Source organism: Phytophthora sojae (assembly GCF_000149755.1).
Source record: "Phytophthora sojae unplaced genomic scaffold PHYSOscaffold_5, whole genome shotgun sequence".
Taxonomy (NCBI): Eukaryota; Oomycota; class Peronosporomycetes; order Peronosporales; family Peronosporaceae; genus Phytophthora; species Phytophthora sojae.
In genome coordinates this window covers 3,590,239-3,607,161 of record NW_009258119.1, presented here as the reverse complement: position 1 = coordinate 3,607,161, position 16,923 = coordinate 3,590,239, and the positions used below count along the sequence as shown (strand labels likewise).

At 52.2% G+C, this 16,923-nt stretch overlaps 4 protein-coding genes across 4 annotated transcripts; all 4 read right to left on the bottom strand.

Annotated features, from left to right (window-relative positions):
- Positions 1–125: 125 nt before the first annotated feature.
- On the bottom strand, positions 126–3,237 carry PHYSODRAFT_301957 (hypothetical protein; the record flags this gene model as incomplete). Its single annotated transcript, XM_009530893.1, has 4 exons — positions 126–1,343; positions 1,411–2,565; positions 2,639–3,081; positions 3,171–3,237. 4 exons carry the CDS (start codon positions 3,235–3,237, stop codon positions 126–128), a joined length of 2,883 nt encoding a protein of 960 aa, XP_009529188.1.
- A 4,514-nt stretch (positions 3,238–7,751) lies between these two features.
- On the bottom strand, positions 7,752–8,115 carry PHYSODRAFT_505168 (hypothetical protein; the record flags this gene model as incomplete). Its single annotated transcript, XM_009530892.1, has 2 exons — positions 7,752–7,825; positions 7,956–8,115. Coding segments are annotated over 2 exons (234 nt in total), but the record flags the coding sequence as incomplete, so codon positions are not given.
- A 1,627-nt stretch (positions 8,116–9,742) lies between these two features.
- Positions 9,743–10,195, bottom strand: PHYSODRAFT_507014 (hypothetical protein; the record flags this gene model as incomplete). The annotated part of the gene is made up of 1 exon (XM_009530891.1): positions 9,743–10,195. The coding sequence occupies one exon, from the start codon at positions 10,193–10,195 to the stop codon at positions 9,743–9,745; it is 453 nt and encodes a 150-aa protein (XP_009529186.1).
- A 4,032-nt stretch (positions 10,196–14,227) lies between these two features.
- Positions 14,228–14,731, bottom strand: PHYSODRAFT_286322 (hypothetical protein; the record flags this gene model as incomplete). The annotated part of the gene is made up of 1 exon (XM_009530890.1): positions 14,228–14,731. The coding sequence occupies one exon, from the start codon at positions 14,729–14,731 to the stop codon at positions 14,228–14,230; it is 504 nt and encodes a 167-aa protein (XP_009529185.1).
- Between the last annotated feature and the right edge of the window lie 2,192 nt (positions 14,732–16,923).

Here is a 16,923-nt window from a genome sequence, read left to right as displayed (position 1 = left end):
GCACGCTCCCCACACCGAGGTTAGACACCGCACGCTGCGATGGGCCCAGCAGGGTGCTTTTTTAATTTATTGCATGAGCCGTCATGGTTTGGCTGGAATCGTGAACGCCTTCGAAGTTCTGCAGATCAGATAAGCGACTTGGTCACGATACGCGCAGCTTCTGCACGCACGAAGAGCTTCGGGCGGATGTACGGCTTCTGGCTCTGCAGCCAGTAGGTGGCGTCGTCCATGGTCACCTGGCTGTCAGCCTCCCGCGGCGCATACTTCGTCGAGATGCTCTCGTTGACTCGGCCGTCCACCTTCACCACGCCGCCCTTGTCTTGCTGCAGCAGACGCTCCTTCAGGTCCTTGACAGCCAGCTCCTCGATGTCCATCTCGGCCTCGTCACGCTCATCCTGGTTAAGTTTGCTGCGATCCACCTTCTTGCGCTTCTTGGCGCGCTCTTTCTCGATCTGCTCTTCACGCTTCGCATCCTCCAGTAACTGTGATCGCAGTGCCAAGTCCTCCTGCCGCAATTTGGCAAACGAGTCCTCACAACTTACGCGCAAAATATCTGTCGCGGTGAGCTCCATGTGGTTTCCGGGCCGGCCGTCCATCATCGCTCTTACCCTCTGCGCCTTCTGCAACGCCTCAAGCGAGTGCGCGTACGAGTCACCACGCTGCTTGGAAATTTCCACCATCTCCTCGATCACCTGCTTGAGATACTCGTGGAGAGCGTAAGCCATCACTTCGCTTGTTTGGACTCCAAGCTCGACACCTGACCGCCGGCCGACCTCGCGCATCTGGGTGCGCAGTTTCTCCGAATTAAATAAGTCTTTCTCCACCCACTCTTCTTTCTGGCATGGCAACTGCTCCGCCATGCGCACGCGTCGCACACCTCCCTCCATCATGATCCGCCGTTCCGTGCCCAGCTCAATGTTTGTGTGCGTAAGCACATCCGCCTCCTTGCGAATATCTGCAACACTAGCCTGGGCAAGTTCTTGACTGACCAGCTCGGATGCAGCAGCGCTCTGAGCTGCCACCTCTGCAGCCGTAGCCTTGCCTCGGCTTGTAGAATTGGTACGCGGCTTCTTCAAAGGAGAGCGCGGTGTAGGCGACACAGCACTGCTGCTCCGCTTGTTCAACCCACCGGACGGCGAAGAGGTTACGGCCGATCCTGGCGTCGTATTCACTGCGGGTACCCCAGCCTTAAGGACCTGTGTGTGGGGTGACGGTGTTGGGCTAGCTGCGGGCAGAATCGGCAATAGTCCAATCTTGCACATGGGGCAGTTGGCCGTGTTATTCTTCGCCACACACGTCTTGTAGTGTCCGTACACTTGCTTGTAAGTTTTAGCGCGGGCCTGCTAGCATCAAACAAAAAAATATTAGCATTCAGGTCAATACCGTCGATAAAGCGCAAATGGCACGTACCGGGGGATTCGGAGAGTTTATCTGCTTCATGATCGACTTTGACTCCGCACACTCTTCGCCAACAGGACATGCGCTGGTTGTACACTTCTCCACGTGAAGAATCAGCTGCAGCAGGCGTCCATACTCCTGTGTCATATTGGCGGTCACGTTCTTCTGCTGCGGCTTGGCTGGGGTGGACGTTGCAGTCTGTGCAGCCGCCACAGGTGTTGACACCGTCGACGATGGCCCAGGAGAATTTGTTCTCGGAAGCGATGCGTTGGATATCTTGCGCTTCAGCGGGTGGGCGACCGGCGCTCGAGTAGGCGTGCTCTTGGGAGACTTGGCCTTGGCATTTTTCTTGGCCTTATTCACAGCAGAGGACAGCGGCGTATTGTCATCATCATCGTCACTCCCCATACCGCTGAGTTTTCGTCCAGCCGCTTGAGCTGCCTTCGCCTTCGCCGCCAACGTAGCCTGGTTCTGAGCGTATGTGCGCCGCAAGCCGTCACAGAACGGGATCGAGCAGTGATCGGTAATACCAACAGCGCATTCCTTGGCGTGGTACTTCACCAGTCCCTTCAGCTGCTCGCAATGTGAGCAGCCATTCGCACCTCCACAAGACAAGCTGTGCTTGAACACGCGGCGGACGTCGTCGCACTTCTTAACCTGGCAGACGCCGTGAGTCAACGAGCACGTAGCAGCGTGAGACAATAGCCGCTTCGCGAACATGATCTTCTCCAGAGCTTCGTTCCTGGACTGGGAAACAGCAGAAGCGGCGCTGGGTGAAGAAGTAGTAGCAGTCGTCGACGTGGCTCCCACTGACGTAGCAGTAGTAGAGGCCGGCTCCGGCTTCACACCAACCGCAGCCTTGGCCGGCGGGGTGCTGACCGTCCCAGGCGGCGGCTGAATCGCCGTCGGTCTCGCAACCTGAGCAGCAATAGACGCTGGCATCGCCACCGGCGCGGCTGCCAGAGTCGGCGGGGCAGCAGCAATCGGCCGCGTGTTGGGCGCAATAGCAGTAGGCATGGTCTTCTTCGGCGACGCCGTAGTGGTCGTCGGCACCGCCATCCCGGCGGTTCTCGCGGCCAGCGGTCTACCCAACGACGCCGGCGACGCAACAGTGGGCGCTGGAACTCCAGCAACTCCAGGCTCGGGCTTGACAGCATTAAAGGCACCCTGCAACAACAAAAATCCCAATCAAAACTGAGTTGGTATCCCTCAACACCTCTCAACAGCAGCACAATGTTACCGGTGCGTTGGTAGTGGGGAAGGTCCTCGTAAGGTCCATCTTCTGGATGACACTGGAGAAGATGGCGTCGCCCGCGATCCGCTTGATGATGTCCACGATGGACTTGATGTCGTTGCCGTTGCCCTTGCGCATCTCCGAGTGCAGCGTGGCGTACTGCTCCACGGGCAGCATCTGCTTCAGCAGCGCGAACATTTGCTGGAACATTTGCTGCCCCGAGCCGGGCGCCTGCTTGGTCTGGGGCAGCGCGGCGGGGGGCGACGCAGCGGGGGCGGGCGAAGGCGCCAGTGGCTGCGGCTGTGGGCGGATGGGCGTGGCGCCCGAGGGCGTGAGGGGCTTGGCCCCAGGGGGCACTATTGAGGCGGGCGCCAATAGACCCCCCGGGGGCGCTACGGCCGCCGCCGCGAGCGGGACGCCGCTGTACGAGCGCATGGCGGGCATGGAGGCTACGGGTTTCCGGGCGTAAGTCGGCGTACAGAGCGTTGTTAGAGGCGGGAAAGGTGCGGGTGGAGAGAGGGGGCGCGCGCGCACGTACTGTTCATGTCGTCCTCGTCCCCGGAGTCGTCGCCGCCGAAGAGCAGGTCATCGATGGGGGCGCTCATGCTTCCGCGCGGTTTCACTTCTCTCTTCGCTGGCAAAAGGAGGAGTCGCGAGGGGGCCGGAAGATAAGTTGCGCAAGTGTTGCGGGTAGAGACAGGGTGGAGTGAGAGATGTGTGGTACACATTATTTACTTTTCAGCTTTTATTGTGGGTCAGCCATATTATTCTGGTAAAAATTGCAAACATTTGCGAATTATCGTTTGACACTGTTTGCCCGCAGCCTGGAGGAAATGATCTTAATTTACCCAATTTACGACGCACCGAATGACGAAGAAGAGCAGGAGGCAAATGAAGCAAACCAAGCATGGCTGAGGCAAATAAAGAAGAGATCGGCCAACACCACTGTTGGAGCCAAAGAAAGTAGCGACGGTGGCAGAAGAAAAAGGAGGAAAGACACCGCCGCTTCCTATGCAAAGCAGTCAGCGGGCCAGCGGCGGCAAACGAGGTTGACACCTTGCACTTGAAGAGGAATCGGCTCGATTTTGATTTTGATCTGACTGGAGGACTTGCAAAGTTGCAGGTGCTCTCTGGAAGGCGAACTGCGAAGGGCATGAACAGGCAGTTACGGGCCCCTAATGCAGCAAGATCGTAATTTCGACCGTATCCGTCCCCACCAGAGTCACCACAACGTTTCCTTATACTAAGCTGCAATGCAATGCTTTCGGTGTTAAATACACCTGCGCTAGCCTCAGTTTTGCTAGTCGGATTGGTAAACCCCAACAACGTTTGATCCTCGATGCTTGGTCGCCGTATTACGAGACCTTAACTAGTGAGACTAATGTTCCTGGGGCTGTTGCTCTGTAAGTGTACAGACGAGCACAGATAGCTGAAATTACGGACTAGTATGTCACCCCAGGGCCAACCTGCAGCCTAACCCTTTCTATTTGTATTTGTTGCGGTTTAGACGGCTATCTACCCCCGATACTGCGCGCTGCTGCAGCCTCGCCTACGGGATGCGTGCCTTCCGGACACGAGCCCGCGGTAGTAGCCAGCCTGCGGCCTAACCAGCTCATGATACCAATTAACCCGCTTGCTTTCGAACTCGGTGTCTCGATGCACTTAACCCACCCCCTCCTGCCACTGCCACTCTTGAAGTGCATCCGAAGCTAATCGAGACGCACATCGAGTAATAGACCAATTGGAGTTGTGAGTACTTTTGCAGAAGAAAAGAGATGGGAATGTGTTGTACGTGTTTCGGTAGCGCGGCATGTAAAGAATACACGAAAAGGCAACAAGGGTTCGCACATTAAATGGTTAATAGTACGTAGCAGATGCACAGGCTGGTGTAAAACCATGGTGGTGCACAGCGTACCGTGCATTGCCGTTGGAAGTCACCTATATATCCTTGTTTTCAGGCGAACGGCCAGGCCTTGCGAGCTGAAGCAAGAAATAGTCGTCATTCACCGGGACCTGCACGTTGTCGAAGCTTTGGTCGTTGTTGAGCGCCTCCTGTGCCACGGCGGTCAGCTGGTGCCACATGATCAGGTCCTGCGTGTCGCCATCCTCCGTCGTACTCGCCAGCGTATTGTCACTGTAGCCGACCTTGACGCTGGTACCGCTCACCATACTCGCGTCAGGGGGGGGGGGCTTGCGAGGTGTAACCGCCATTTGAGCTGGACGTCGTAACCGCTAGGATCACCTGGTCAGTGACATTAGAGTTGTTCGTTCACACGATAACGTGTTCCCAGTCGGGGGTGACGTCTGGGAAGCACCAGGCGTACATGATAGCCCACACCCGACCGAACCAAGCGGAGCGACCGTAGACTTGCGAGCCCAGCTTCGAACCCTTGCTTTTTGCGTGGCGTCGGCCTTTTTGAGCCAAGTGCTGATCTGACCGGCCTCGTTCTCAGCAGGGTAGGCGTGGCACCGTGGAGTTGGGGCTTGAACTTGGTCGCAGCCTTCTCAGTGACCGAAGACGGCTCCGGCTCCTCGAACGGCTTCGCCTTTTGGTACGAGATCGTCGATGATGTCGTCGCCGTCGTCGACGCCTCCTTTTCTTTCTTTACCGCTGGGGTTGGATCGTCTTCTTGGATCACACTTCCAGTTGCTCCTCAGGAGCGTGTTGTTAGATAGCGGCACAGGCTAAGCGGCATTAGCAGTTATTGCGCTCCGAGACGAACAGCGTCGAGCCTTGAGTGTGGCAGCGCGGCGCCCGGAAGTAGCAGCGAGTAGTGTAGAGTCTTGACGTCGAGGAGAAGCAGTGGACGAGGGAGAACAGGCTCTTGTCTTGAGTGAGGCAAATTCCAAAGTGATTCATTCTTTTCTTAGCCAACCACACTCAACTACATGCAACGTACCACACTCTCGGGCACGAGGAGGAAAGCCCCAGGCACAAACACCCCCTTTGGCCAACTGCCATGTAGACAGCAGGTCGATCCCAGTCAATACTGACGGGCCTTGACAAGTACGTGAGTTTCCTGGAACTACCGCCGAAAGGCTCATACTCCCCCGGAACTCACGTATCCTTGTCGTCTTCAGCATCGGCTTGGTGCACGTCCAGCGTCGACTTCAACTGCGCGTTCTCCACCACGACACGCTGCTCGATCGCAGCAACGACGTCTTCGACTCCAAGCAAGCGTCTCAACGTCTCGAACTGCTGTGGTCCGAGCGCTTTGGTGAACATATCCGCAATATTATCCGACGTAGGCACGTACTACATCTTGAGCTTCTTCGCTTCAACAAGTTCTGCAATCTTGCGACTCTTCTTAGCGTAGCGCTTGACACCATGAAAGTTGCCTGCTTCACTGCAGACCTTGATCGTGCTCTGGTTGTTAATCTGGAGCACGGGTCTCTGCTGATCCAGTCCCAGCTCCTTCAGCAGCTTCTTGGCCCACAGCAAATCCTCTACACACATGCTGGCAGCGACCAGCTCCGACTTGCACGTGTCGTCGGTAACGCTCTTCTGCATTCTGCTCTTGAATCCAACGCTAAATCCATTCAGCTGAAGCACAAATCCAGTCACCGAACGAGAGGAATCCGGGCAATTGGCGTGATCTGCATCGCTAAATGCTCTTGTAGACGGAGCAGCATCACCGCGCCTGTAGACTAATCCAAACGAGCGAGTTGCCCGAAGATAACGAAGCACTCGCTTGGCACTTGCGTAGTTCTCCTTCGTGTAGCAGCTGGTGTGCCGACTAAGAGTTCGAACTGCATTGGCGATATCGGGTCTTGTGCCCGTTGCCAAATACTGCAAAGCCCCAACTAATTCTTGGTAAGGCAGCGATGGATCGTTCACTTTGGCTGGGTCAGTTTCAATTGCCGGACCCTTCTCGTTCATCATCTGAGGCAATCGCACCGTTCGAGCTTCCGTCATATTAAAACGGCGCAGAATCTTGTCGATGTACGCTGTTTGGGAGATACACAACAGTACACCGGGCTCGTAATGCACTTCCATTCCCAACAAGTGATGCACGCGGCCGAGATCCTTCAACGCGTATTCAACCATCAAATCAGCGATGACTTGGTCGATGTCATGTGGCTTCCCGACGATGACCATATCATCCACATACACTGTGATGAGAATGATCCGTCCATCAACGCACTTGTAGTAGAGACCAACATCAAACGTACTGCGAGAAAATCCGAGCTTCACCAGAGACTTGTGTAGCATTTGATACCACAACCGGGCCGCCTGCTTCAGCCCGTAAAGTCCCTTCAACAGCCGACATACTCGATCGGTGCCGTCTTGGAAGAAGTCCGGCTGTTGCATCAGGATAACAAACTTCTTCAGCACCGTGTTAAGGAACGCGGTATCAAAATCAACGTGCCTTGCCTCCAGTTCCAGGGTCAGCGCAATCAGGAGCACCAGCAAAATCGTAATAATCCTCACCACTGCGGCATAAGTCTTACGATACTCCACCCCGTAGCGCTGCTTGAATCCGTGTATCACAAGTCTGGCCTTGTACCGTAATATTCCGCCGTGTTCATCACGTTTTACGCGCAACACCCACTTTGAAGTGAGAGTCTTGACGGGGTGTCCTGGCAACGACTTCGGTGGGTCGATCAGCTTCCAGGTGTTGTTTCGAATTAGGGCATCATACTCAGCTTTCATGGCAGCCAACCACTCATCTCGCTGAGGCGAGGCCAGGGCTTCTTCGACCGTCGCTGGGTCGCCGACAAATTTCTCCTCCACCATCAACTGGTAATCTCGAAGTCGGACATTTGGTCTCCTCGCACGTTGCGAAGCTCGAGTTGCCGCTAGTGGGGTTCCTGTTCCTGGTTGCAGACGCCGTGGTTGGCGTCGTCTTGGTGCTAGGGGCTGAGTTGACCCATGTGCTGGAACTGCACCATGTCCAGTCGCTCGCGTGTCGTGAACTTCGCCCACTTCCGACTCGTCGCTGCTCGACGAAGTCGCTCCCCCGGGCCCGTGCGCGTCGTCCATGACCGCTGACCCACCGTGACTCGGAGTCACTTCCTTTGGTAGACTGTTCTCCACCGCGCGATCAGCACCATCACGCTCATTGTCCGTAGCAATGTACTCCACTGGCAGTGGCACGTACGGGATCTTCTCGCCCTGATGTCTGCCCACCAAGAGCTTGTTCAGGTACTTGCTACTGACCGTGGCATCTTCGCGGAACTGTACGTCTCGGGCTTCGACAATTTTTCCAGTCCGCAAATTTAGCAGTCTGTAGCCCGTAGTTTAGCGCGCGAATCCCAGCAACAGCGCCGGATCTGCCTTTGGGCTCAACTTGTGCTTTCGCACCGCTTTTGGCACAAACACACCCGCATACCCGAATCTTGCTGATGTCAGGTTTCTTGTTGAAGAGCTTCTCCGACGGAGTTCTGCCCTTGAGTGCCCGTGTTGCCGTCATGTTGTCAATGTCCACCACATACCGCAGTACTTCCGGCCAGAGTTTCTGCGGCAAGTCTACTGCATGCATCGCGGCGCGCATCTTGTTCACCAGCACACCGTTGAGCTTCTCAACGAGTGCATTCTCTTCAGGGGTGTGCCGGTGAGTAGGCACGAACTTAATCCCATGTAATTTCAGGAACCCTTTGAGCTGGTTGTTCACGAATTCGCCTCCGCCGTCGCTTGTGAACGTCTTGATCTTGTGCCCCTGCGCACGCAGCTCCGACATCAGCTCCATCAAGTTGGCGTTGGAGTCGCTCTTCTGCTTGAGCGGATACACCCATTTATACCGAGATCCCTCGTCTTGGATGAGCTGGAAGTACCGATAGTTGCTCACACCGGGGAGATACTTCTGCATATCACAGACATCCGAACTCAAGCGCTCATAGTTGACTTTGGTGCGCTTCTCGGCAGCGCTTGCTTTGTACGACATGCGCTTCCTCTTGGCGCCCATGCAGGTCAGGCACGAGAACTTCTTGAAGAGCTCTTCCGGTATCTCCATGCCTACAACCACTTCGCGAGTCAACATTCCCTTAATGGCAGCCACGTTCAGATGGCCTAACCGCTCATGCCACCACATAAGAGGACTGGCATCGTTGTCGACACTCGCCATCACCATGTCTTCTGGAGCGGGTATTTCTGTGGTGTACAGCCAATAATGATGACCCTTCTTTACGAACTCGAGCCGTTGCTGACCACGGTCCAGCCAGCACCTGCGAGGCACAAACGAGGAGGGAGAGAATGATGGGAGCCAGCCAGCTTCTTCCATCCTGCCGAGGCTGATCAAATTGACCGATCCGAAGGGAGAATATTCCACGTTCTCCACTTGATGTATACAGTATCTTCATTGCCGCAGCCTGTACGGGCATTAGCAGCTGTGACCAGTACGGATCCACTCATAACTCCCTGCGTGACTTCACCGGTCCAGACCTTGAACATTGCCTTCGACTTCTTGCTGCTAGAGAATTGCCCTCGCTCAACACACACGTGCGTAGTGCTCCCACAGTCCAGCATCCAAGCGCCCACCGCGCCTTCACGAGCCAGGCCAGCAACCATTCCCAGGGCAGGAGCTTCTTCATCGCCGTCGCTGTCACTACTACTGTCGCTGGTCGATCCGCGACCGGGGACATCTGGAGCACTGCCATTCAGCCACAGCATGTGCTGGATTACTCCCGGTTTCTTCTCTGCACGATCTCCTTTACTGGCCTTCCCTTCAGTGTTTTTCTTTGACAGCTTGGCAGTCTTCTTGATCTCCTTTCCGCCAGCTTGCACCTTTTTCGACTTTTTCTTCAAGTGCCAGCAATCCCGCTTGAAATGGCCAGGTTTTCCACAGTGGAAACACTTGCTCTTCTTGCCACCGTTACCCCCATTCAGACCCGGCTTCACAGGTGGTCCAGCCCTCATCGTGTTCATCACCACTCCATTTCCATTTCGCGTCCCACCCACTTGCTCGGCCATGCGTGTACGCTCATCCTTGGATCTTAGAGCATTGGTCACTTGTAGCAGCGTGGGTGGGTTGCCTTGACGCGTAGGCAGGTCGAACTGGTCCAGTAACTCAGGATGCGTCACTGCCACGCCCATCAGCAGCAACTGGGCCATGTCGTTGTCCGTAATAGCATGGTCCGGGCCCATATTGCGCAGCTTTTGCCGAAGTTGCCTCATTGTCGTGATGTACTCGGCCAATAATTGGCCCTCATTATGAGAGGTTTGATACAATTTGGTCGCCGCAGGAGTACCGCGTAGGAGAAGTCGCGTTGGGTGTTATCCGCCACCAGTGTATTCCACATTTCCGCAGCCGTAGCCATTCCACACACCTTGGCAGCATCATCATTCTTGCATCCGCGCAGGCCGCGTAGGATAGCCGCACGTGCAATTCGATCTCGCTCGTCATACTGGCGTTGCAGGCCCACATCCGTAGCATGGCGTGTCTCCCCGCCGCTCACTACAGCCCACGAGTCGCGCTCTGCAAGATAGAGCTCCAATTTGGCGCGATAGAGCTCAAACGTGCCTTCGAACCGGGGCGCTTTGTTGCTAGCCCGCGCTGGATTAACGGCAGGTTGTGCTTGTTGTTGCGGCTGGCCTTGCACGTTGCCAGCTCCAGCATTGCTCATTTTGTTTCTTGCGTCGCTTTCACTTTAAGAGACTCGTCACCAACAGTTAGAGCTTTGGGCTCATAATCTAGCAGTTATTGCGCTCCGAGACGAACAGCGTCGAGCCTTGAGTGTGGCAGCGCGGCGCCCGGAAGTAGCAGCGAGTAGTGTAGAGTCTTGACGTCGAGGAGAAGCAGTCGACGAGGGAGAAGTGGCTCTTGTCTTGAGTGAGGCAAATTCCAAAGTGATTCATTCTTTTCTTAGCCAACCACACTCAACTACATGCAACGTACCACACTCTCGGGCACGAGGAGGAAAGCCCCAGGCACAAACACCCCCTTTGGCCAACTGCCATGTAGACAGCAGGTCGATCCCAGTCAATACTGACGGGCCTTGACAAGTACGTGAGTTTCCTGGAACTACCGCCGAAAGGCTCATACGAATCGGTAGGAATGGGGTCGAAGGGCACGTTGTTCCGTATTCGCATGGTCGTGGACATGATTCCGCTCCACTGGACCGTGCAAAGCTTGTCGGTTTGCACCTACGAATACAAACAGTAGGAGGGTGCCTTTTAAACCGATCTTCATCAGACACGTTACTAACGTGCTAATGCGAGAGCAACCAAGATCACTGTACATGTACTACCAATAACGATTCCGTTAGTCCAGGTTGAGGGTGAGGGCCAGTAGTTCAATTGTGTATGCTTTCCCGCGTCACGATCCAGTTTAGTCTCCTCCAATCCCAACAGCTAGCTTGTCGTAAGTCCGGCTCCAACCGTGCATGCATGATGAGAATGCTCATGACGTTCGAGACCTCTGAGATATACATTTAGAGCTAGAAGATCGAGCAGCATTTTCTGGTATCTACCAGTGATGGCCAAAAATGTACGGGAAGGCATTGGAGATAAAGCGATCTGTAGCAATATGAATTGCAGTACCAAGGCAGCCAGCAATAATAACTGGAATACTGCTCGTTCTTGCAATAATTACTGCAATACTAATAACCATACTACTCTGTCGTCGTAGAGGTCGCCGATAGCACATATGCCGTCGGAACTGGGTTTTGAGGACATTATTATCTTGACATTGACAGCCTTGCCTGCTTCTAAGTGAAAAGTACTAGGGTTTGAAGAGTTAATTCGGTTGGCTTAAGACTGCAGTAAGAATTGCAATTCCGCAGCGCTCTGCAACATGTATTGCAATAGCTTGCAAGCTTGCAGTATGGCATTGCAATAAGTATTGGTAAATGTCAATACCTGCAATACTTTTTTGGCCATCACTGATCTCTACAACACACTTCGGTCTAGCGTTCCGACCTGCAGATCGACTTTGTACAAGAAATGACATTACACGAAGCAGAAATGGAGCATTCTGGTGCAGTAGATATTATCCAGAACTAAAAACTATGTACCTTATGTACGATGTAGGTATCATCATAGGCGACACGTTTCAAATCTGAACAGGCGATTGCTTGCGGTACACTCCACGACAAAAGTTTAAGGACATCCCTATTTAATCCAGGTGGCTGTATTCTTGTCAATTTGAATCGTTTCAAGGTAAACACGCGAGAAAGATCTTTAGAGACGATCCCCTCGGTAGTAATCCCCAGGTAAGGATACCTCTTATCAGGCATATAAGTGTGGGTCAAAAGTTGGGACTCCAACAGATTTCTGATATACAAATCCAAGTATTAATAATGATTCCCCTCACCGTTCGTAATAATGAATGCAAATGCACAGAATATGAATGTTCTGAGGTGCTTATGGTAGAAGTCCAATTTGTAAAGGACGTCTGATAAGTTGAGCTAGGACACTAGCTCCTCTTGTCTTTATTTCCTTGCCAATTCATGTGTTAATGCTCGCATGATCTTACGGAACCGCGCACAAGACCTGCTACTACCAGTGCTAATTGCATCCGTTCGAATCCAAAGGATGTTGTCTACGGACTTAATATTATCATGCCAGATTCGTTTGCTCTCAGTATCAGTACCTACATCGTGTTCAGCAGCCATTATTAAGCTGGTAGGTGTTTTCATACTCTTCCGTATCACCGAACTCATGGATCGATAACATCATTAATCTTGTGTCCTCCAATAGATTGAGCAATTTGTTTTCATCATTGTACAGCTAAAAGCTTGTAGAATCTGTACGATATTATATACTTATGAATTTGTATGGTTCAAGATGGTGCACCATTGACATCTCAATGGGGCACCCCATGACAGGAGCACCTTCCACTAGAAATAACAAAGTGGTTTTATGACTACCGAGGGGATTTTGTCCGCTAACATCTTTAGGAGCTCGCATACAAATTAATGGTTCTGTCCAGGTGACAAAACTATGGACAGCTAATCCCCATTCGAGGTACCCGGACTGGTGGTCCGGGGGGTTCGCAGTTCTCAGGAGCGATAAGATGCCAATAACCAATACGAAGTTCCGACCCGCCAAAATTATATACGCGGGTTTATAGACTAGCTTCAAACAGCAATTGTGACTCCTTGAATGATACACAACCCAGGGCTCAGCGAAGGCCGGGATAGGAGGATTTCGGAATACGTGTACTTCGACTTTGTTTTTTTTTGTGTTTTGAGCTAGGAGGAACTTCTTTTACGATACGCAGGCATCTCCTGTCCCTGCTTCGCAGCCGCAGTATTGCCTTGTACGTGCATCAAGTAAAATAACGGTGAAAATTGAATGAAAACTAAAAAAAAGTCATCACTGCCTAACTAAAGGCACAACTATTGTATTAGGCATGACGCTCGGGTTTGAGGCCTCGCTTGCAATGATGATGGGGTGGCGTGCTCAGAATCCGGACATCTCGAGCTGGAGCACTAACATACCGGTTAAATACCGACTAGCTTAAATTACCGGTATGTAGAAGGCCATTTAGCAAGATGTGGGGCAAGATAGTATTTACTGTTAAGGGCCGTTCCTAACGGGATCATGTGGACCCGTAATTATGCTACCTGATTGGCTAAAATAGATACATATGGAGCCTGGTGCCATGACCCCATGATCCAAGCAATGGCTCATGCCCCAATCTCGGATCACGGATCACTGCCAAATGCCGTCAAAGGATTTAGACTCCAGCAGCCTTCGTAGCCACGGTTTTGACTAATGTTCGCCCGAGTGTACACTCTATGAGTGCAAGGAGTTCGTTAAAGCTATTGTGGAACCTAGAAGGCTGTACTTATAGCACTACTGCAGTTTTGCGCAGTCATTCTCTACTGTAGCCACATTGAAGCAGCTTGCATCAAGTGCATTGTCGAAGTGCAAAGCAGCGTTCGATCGCAAATGCACACGAACACAGCTCGTGAAGCTCATAATGGCGGCCGCCCTCAACGCGAACTCGAGCCTTTCGTTATGTATTTGGACATGGATCACGATCTCGTTAGGAACGGCTTTGAGATCATGCTTCCTTCCACCCCAAACCACAGCCGAGATCATGCCCCGGTGATCTCGTTAGGAATGGCCCTAAGTACTAAAGTATAGCAAAACTTAACCTAGAAGCTACTGGTGTGGCCGCGCCGCTAGCTGCAGTTGGCCTTCAAAACCCTGCAAATACGTTTTGCAGACTTATCCCAACATCACCATCGTTATCCGAAACAGCGTGGCATGTGAACAGGCACCCCGTATCGAAGCTACGATAGTGTATTATAATTTAATACTTTTTGTGTCGCTATGCTTATTGCCCTGATATCGCACGGTCGGGCTCACAAACACTTACTTAAAAGTATAGGAACCCCGGGTGAATTTGAGCATTACTTGAAGTAATGCTTATTAGCGATTCAAGAATTTTTGCCCTAGAACAGAGCGACGGCGGTCATATTCGAGCTCGGATCACCAAGATAGAGCGCCTCGTATTGTCGACGCACTTTTAAATGCATGATCCACGGCGCGCTTCGCAGGAGGTGGAGAATTACCTACACTTCCCTCCCAGACCAACAGAGGTCTTTATGGCGCTGCGATCAGTATTGGTACGTACTAAAGCCAGAAAAGTACGGAAAAAAGGTGAAACGTATACCTCTGTGGGGTAAGCTAACCAGTGGTCTGACCTAGTTTCCACGGCGTCTGGCAGCCGCGGCCGCAGCCACGGCCTTTTCTTGCTGTCTCTCGTATTCGACTCCTTTTTTTAGAATGTATACCGTCCAAGCCGACTTGAGAGGCTTGAAGTCATCGAGCTTGTTGAGGCGGGCTAACACCTCCCTTTTGATATCTGCGTTGCCAAACATTTCGTCGAACATAGCCAATCGGATCTTCGAGGCTTCCGCTGATTTCTGTAGAGCAGCCCGGAGCTTCGTCGGGTCGACTAGGTCTTCCACTTTCAAAAGGTCTTTGAACGATATCGCGTTGACAGGCACCGATGCTCTCTCTTCGCCCGCAGCTTCGTGAGACCTCAAGTGCCTGTGTCCGGTGGCAGCCATCGCTGCAGCGTCGATCGTCTGGGTCTCTTCCTTCGCAGTCATTTTTGACAAACCCGCGTGACTTGAAACCGCGGTAACTTCGTTACTTGCGAGGAGGGTGGCCGCGGCCGCTAGTAGAACGAAGCACACGCGCATCGGCACGTGTAGTTGATTGGGTGGTGTTCTGAATGCTGAGTGAAAAGCAGAATGAAGAACTTCGGGCATCAAATCCATGTACTGACGAATACTTCCCGTCAGTGGGAAGGCCCACACCGTAATCATGATCTCAAGTCGAGAGCTGTTGGGCTCCTAGGATGTGTCGTTGTATGCTTTCAACTTGGTTTCCATGTACATATTTTCGGTAACATCCATGTCATATGCTCTGTGATAAACCATGCGAAAGAAATGAAAGCTGGTCCGAATCTGTTCTCGAGCTGCCAACTTTTGCGAGTGCACAAGCGTTCGTACATGTAAACATCAATTCTGGAGACTGCTTGCTATAATACTGTACCTATTATACATGTACTGTACTGTACCGTACCGTACATATGCTATACGTACCATCAATTCGCTTCGAAGCTGGTTCCAGAACAATGGACGCGGCAAGCTACTGTACCGCGCTGTTCAGTCGGCAACGCAATTTGGCACTCGCCGCTCTTACAGTAAAGACAATCATGTGTGTTTTGAGGTCCTTTATTTACGTTGGATTAAGCTATAGAGTCCTGATATCGCTGTATCGCTGTGTAGACTTAAGCCTAATTGATAAATGGTGTCGGGATGGTCCAGGAAAGACAATCCTCTCCGTAGTGATAGGCTTCTCATTGAGACCCCAATTTTATCACTTACAAAAGGCATCGCTATTTATCTAGATTTGTAATTGTACCATAATGACGGTACTTTAGACGCTCTTGTCGTGAGCGGTGGGGTTGACGGTGTCGAAAGGTACAGTGCCACCATTGTACGCACTTCGTGAGTTTGTATTATACTCAATACGTGGCCAAAGCGTTAGATACAAGGTGATTGTTCTGATGAACATCGTTTACTGTCCGCCATTCTATTATTACTAACCAGGGGATATCACAATTCGGGATACGGCTCAAGCATACAGATTGCCCAACTTTGAGCGACACCTACACCTATATTGGGCGTAAACAGTGAGAAAAATGGCGCGTGCAACAATCATTCTCCAGATTTTGCAGCTGGCTCACGAGCATAAGCGCAGGACGGAATGTCCTGTATTTTCCAAATCGAAACATCCCGGCGTCAAATCCTACACAAAATCTAGTATTATTGGCACAAGCTTGGCAAAGTCAATCTTTTGTGCTTTTGCAGGACATGTTGTCCTGCAAGATTTGCTGCATTGCGGATGCCGCACCCGCAATGCAGCAAACTTCCGAGCTAATGCGCCAAGCAGAATATAACACACACGTGGTGTCCGTTAGCGTAGCGTGCCCACCAGGAAGATACAGTATTCATGGCTCGCTCTGTAGACCAAGGAGCATTTTAGTCGTACCAGTTAAAGAAATCTAAGCTCAGCCATACATTTCATACATTCTCAACACTTTTTTTAAACTAAGTCAGCAGTAACGCCGAGTCGAACCAGTACGTATATGAACGCTGAAAGATGTACAAATAATAGCTCTCCATTACCCAGTGCTAATCGCAACATTTAATTGCGGGGGCACACGCTGTGTCGACGCTTGCCATGACTGTTGTATGTGTAGTGTCCCTGGATAGCGAAGAGCAATTGCAGCACCTTCCCTTAGGGTCTGACCCGCTGAAGCCGCCCACGTTCGAGCCTCCGCTGAACGCCCATACCAGAGCTGCCGTACCAGCTAGTTGTCGTGATCGTGATCGTCCTCAACGAAGTCGCCCACGACGCTACCGTAGCGAGCCCTCAGTCTTGATGGTTGCTGGTCTGCGCGCGTCATCTCCTGCCCGTCGAGATCCAGGCCAGCATGCCACCCGAGACCGAATCACCTGTACTCGAAGCCCTCGGCCACTTTGTTTCCTGATACGAGTAGAACGGAGTCATTGGCGTGGGTGGTGAGCATAGAACTAGACTTTTGTTGAGCGCCATATCGCTGACGATGTCCTTGTCGAAGAAGAGCTGGCCGTATTAGCGTGCTTCAACGCCGACTTGGCAATAAATTACAACCGCCTACGCCGGCCCAGTCTCGGCCAGCTTTTCTTGATGATGAAGAGGTAAAGTTATACTATTGTGCAGGTGGGGCAGCCTATGGCATGTTTGCTGTTGCGGTGAGGCCAAACACAGGGAAAACTGCGATGCTATGTTAATTTAATTCTGATTGGACAAAATACTACAATTTTGTGTGTCCTGGTAATGT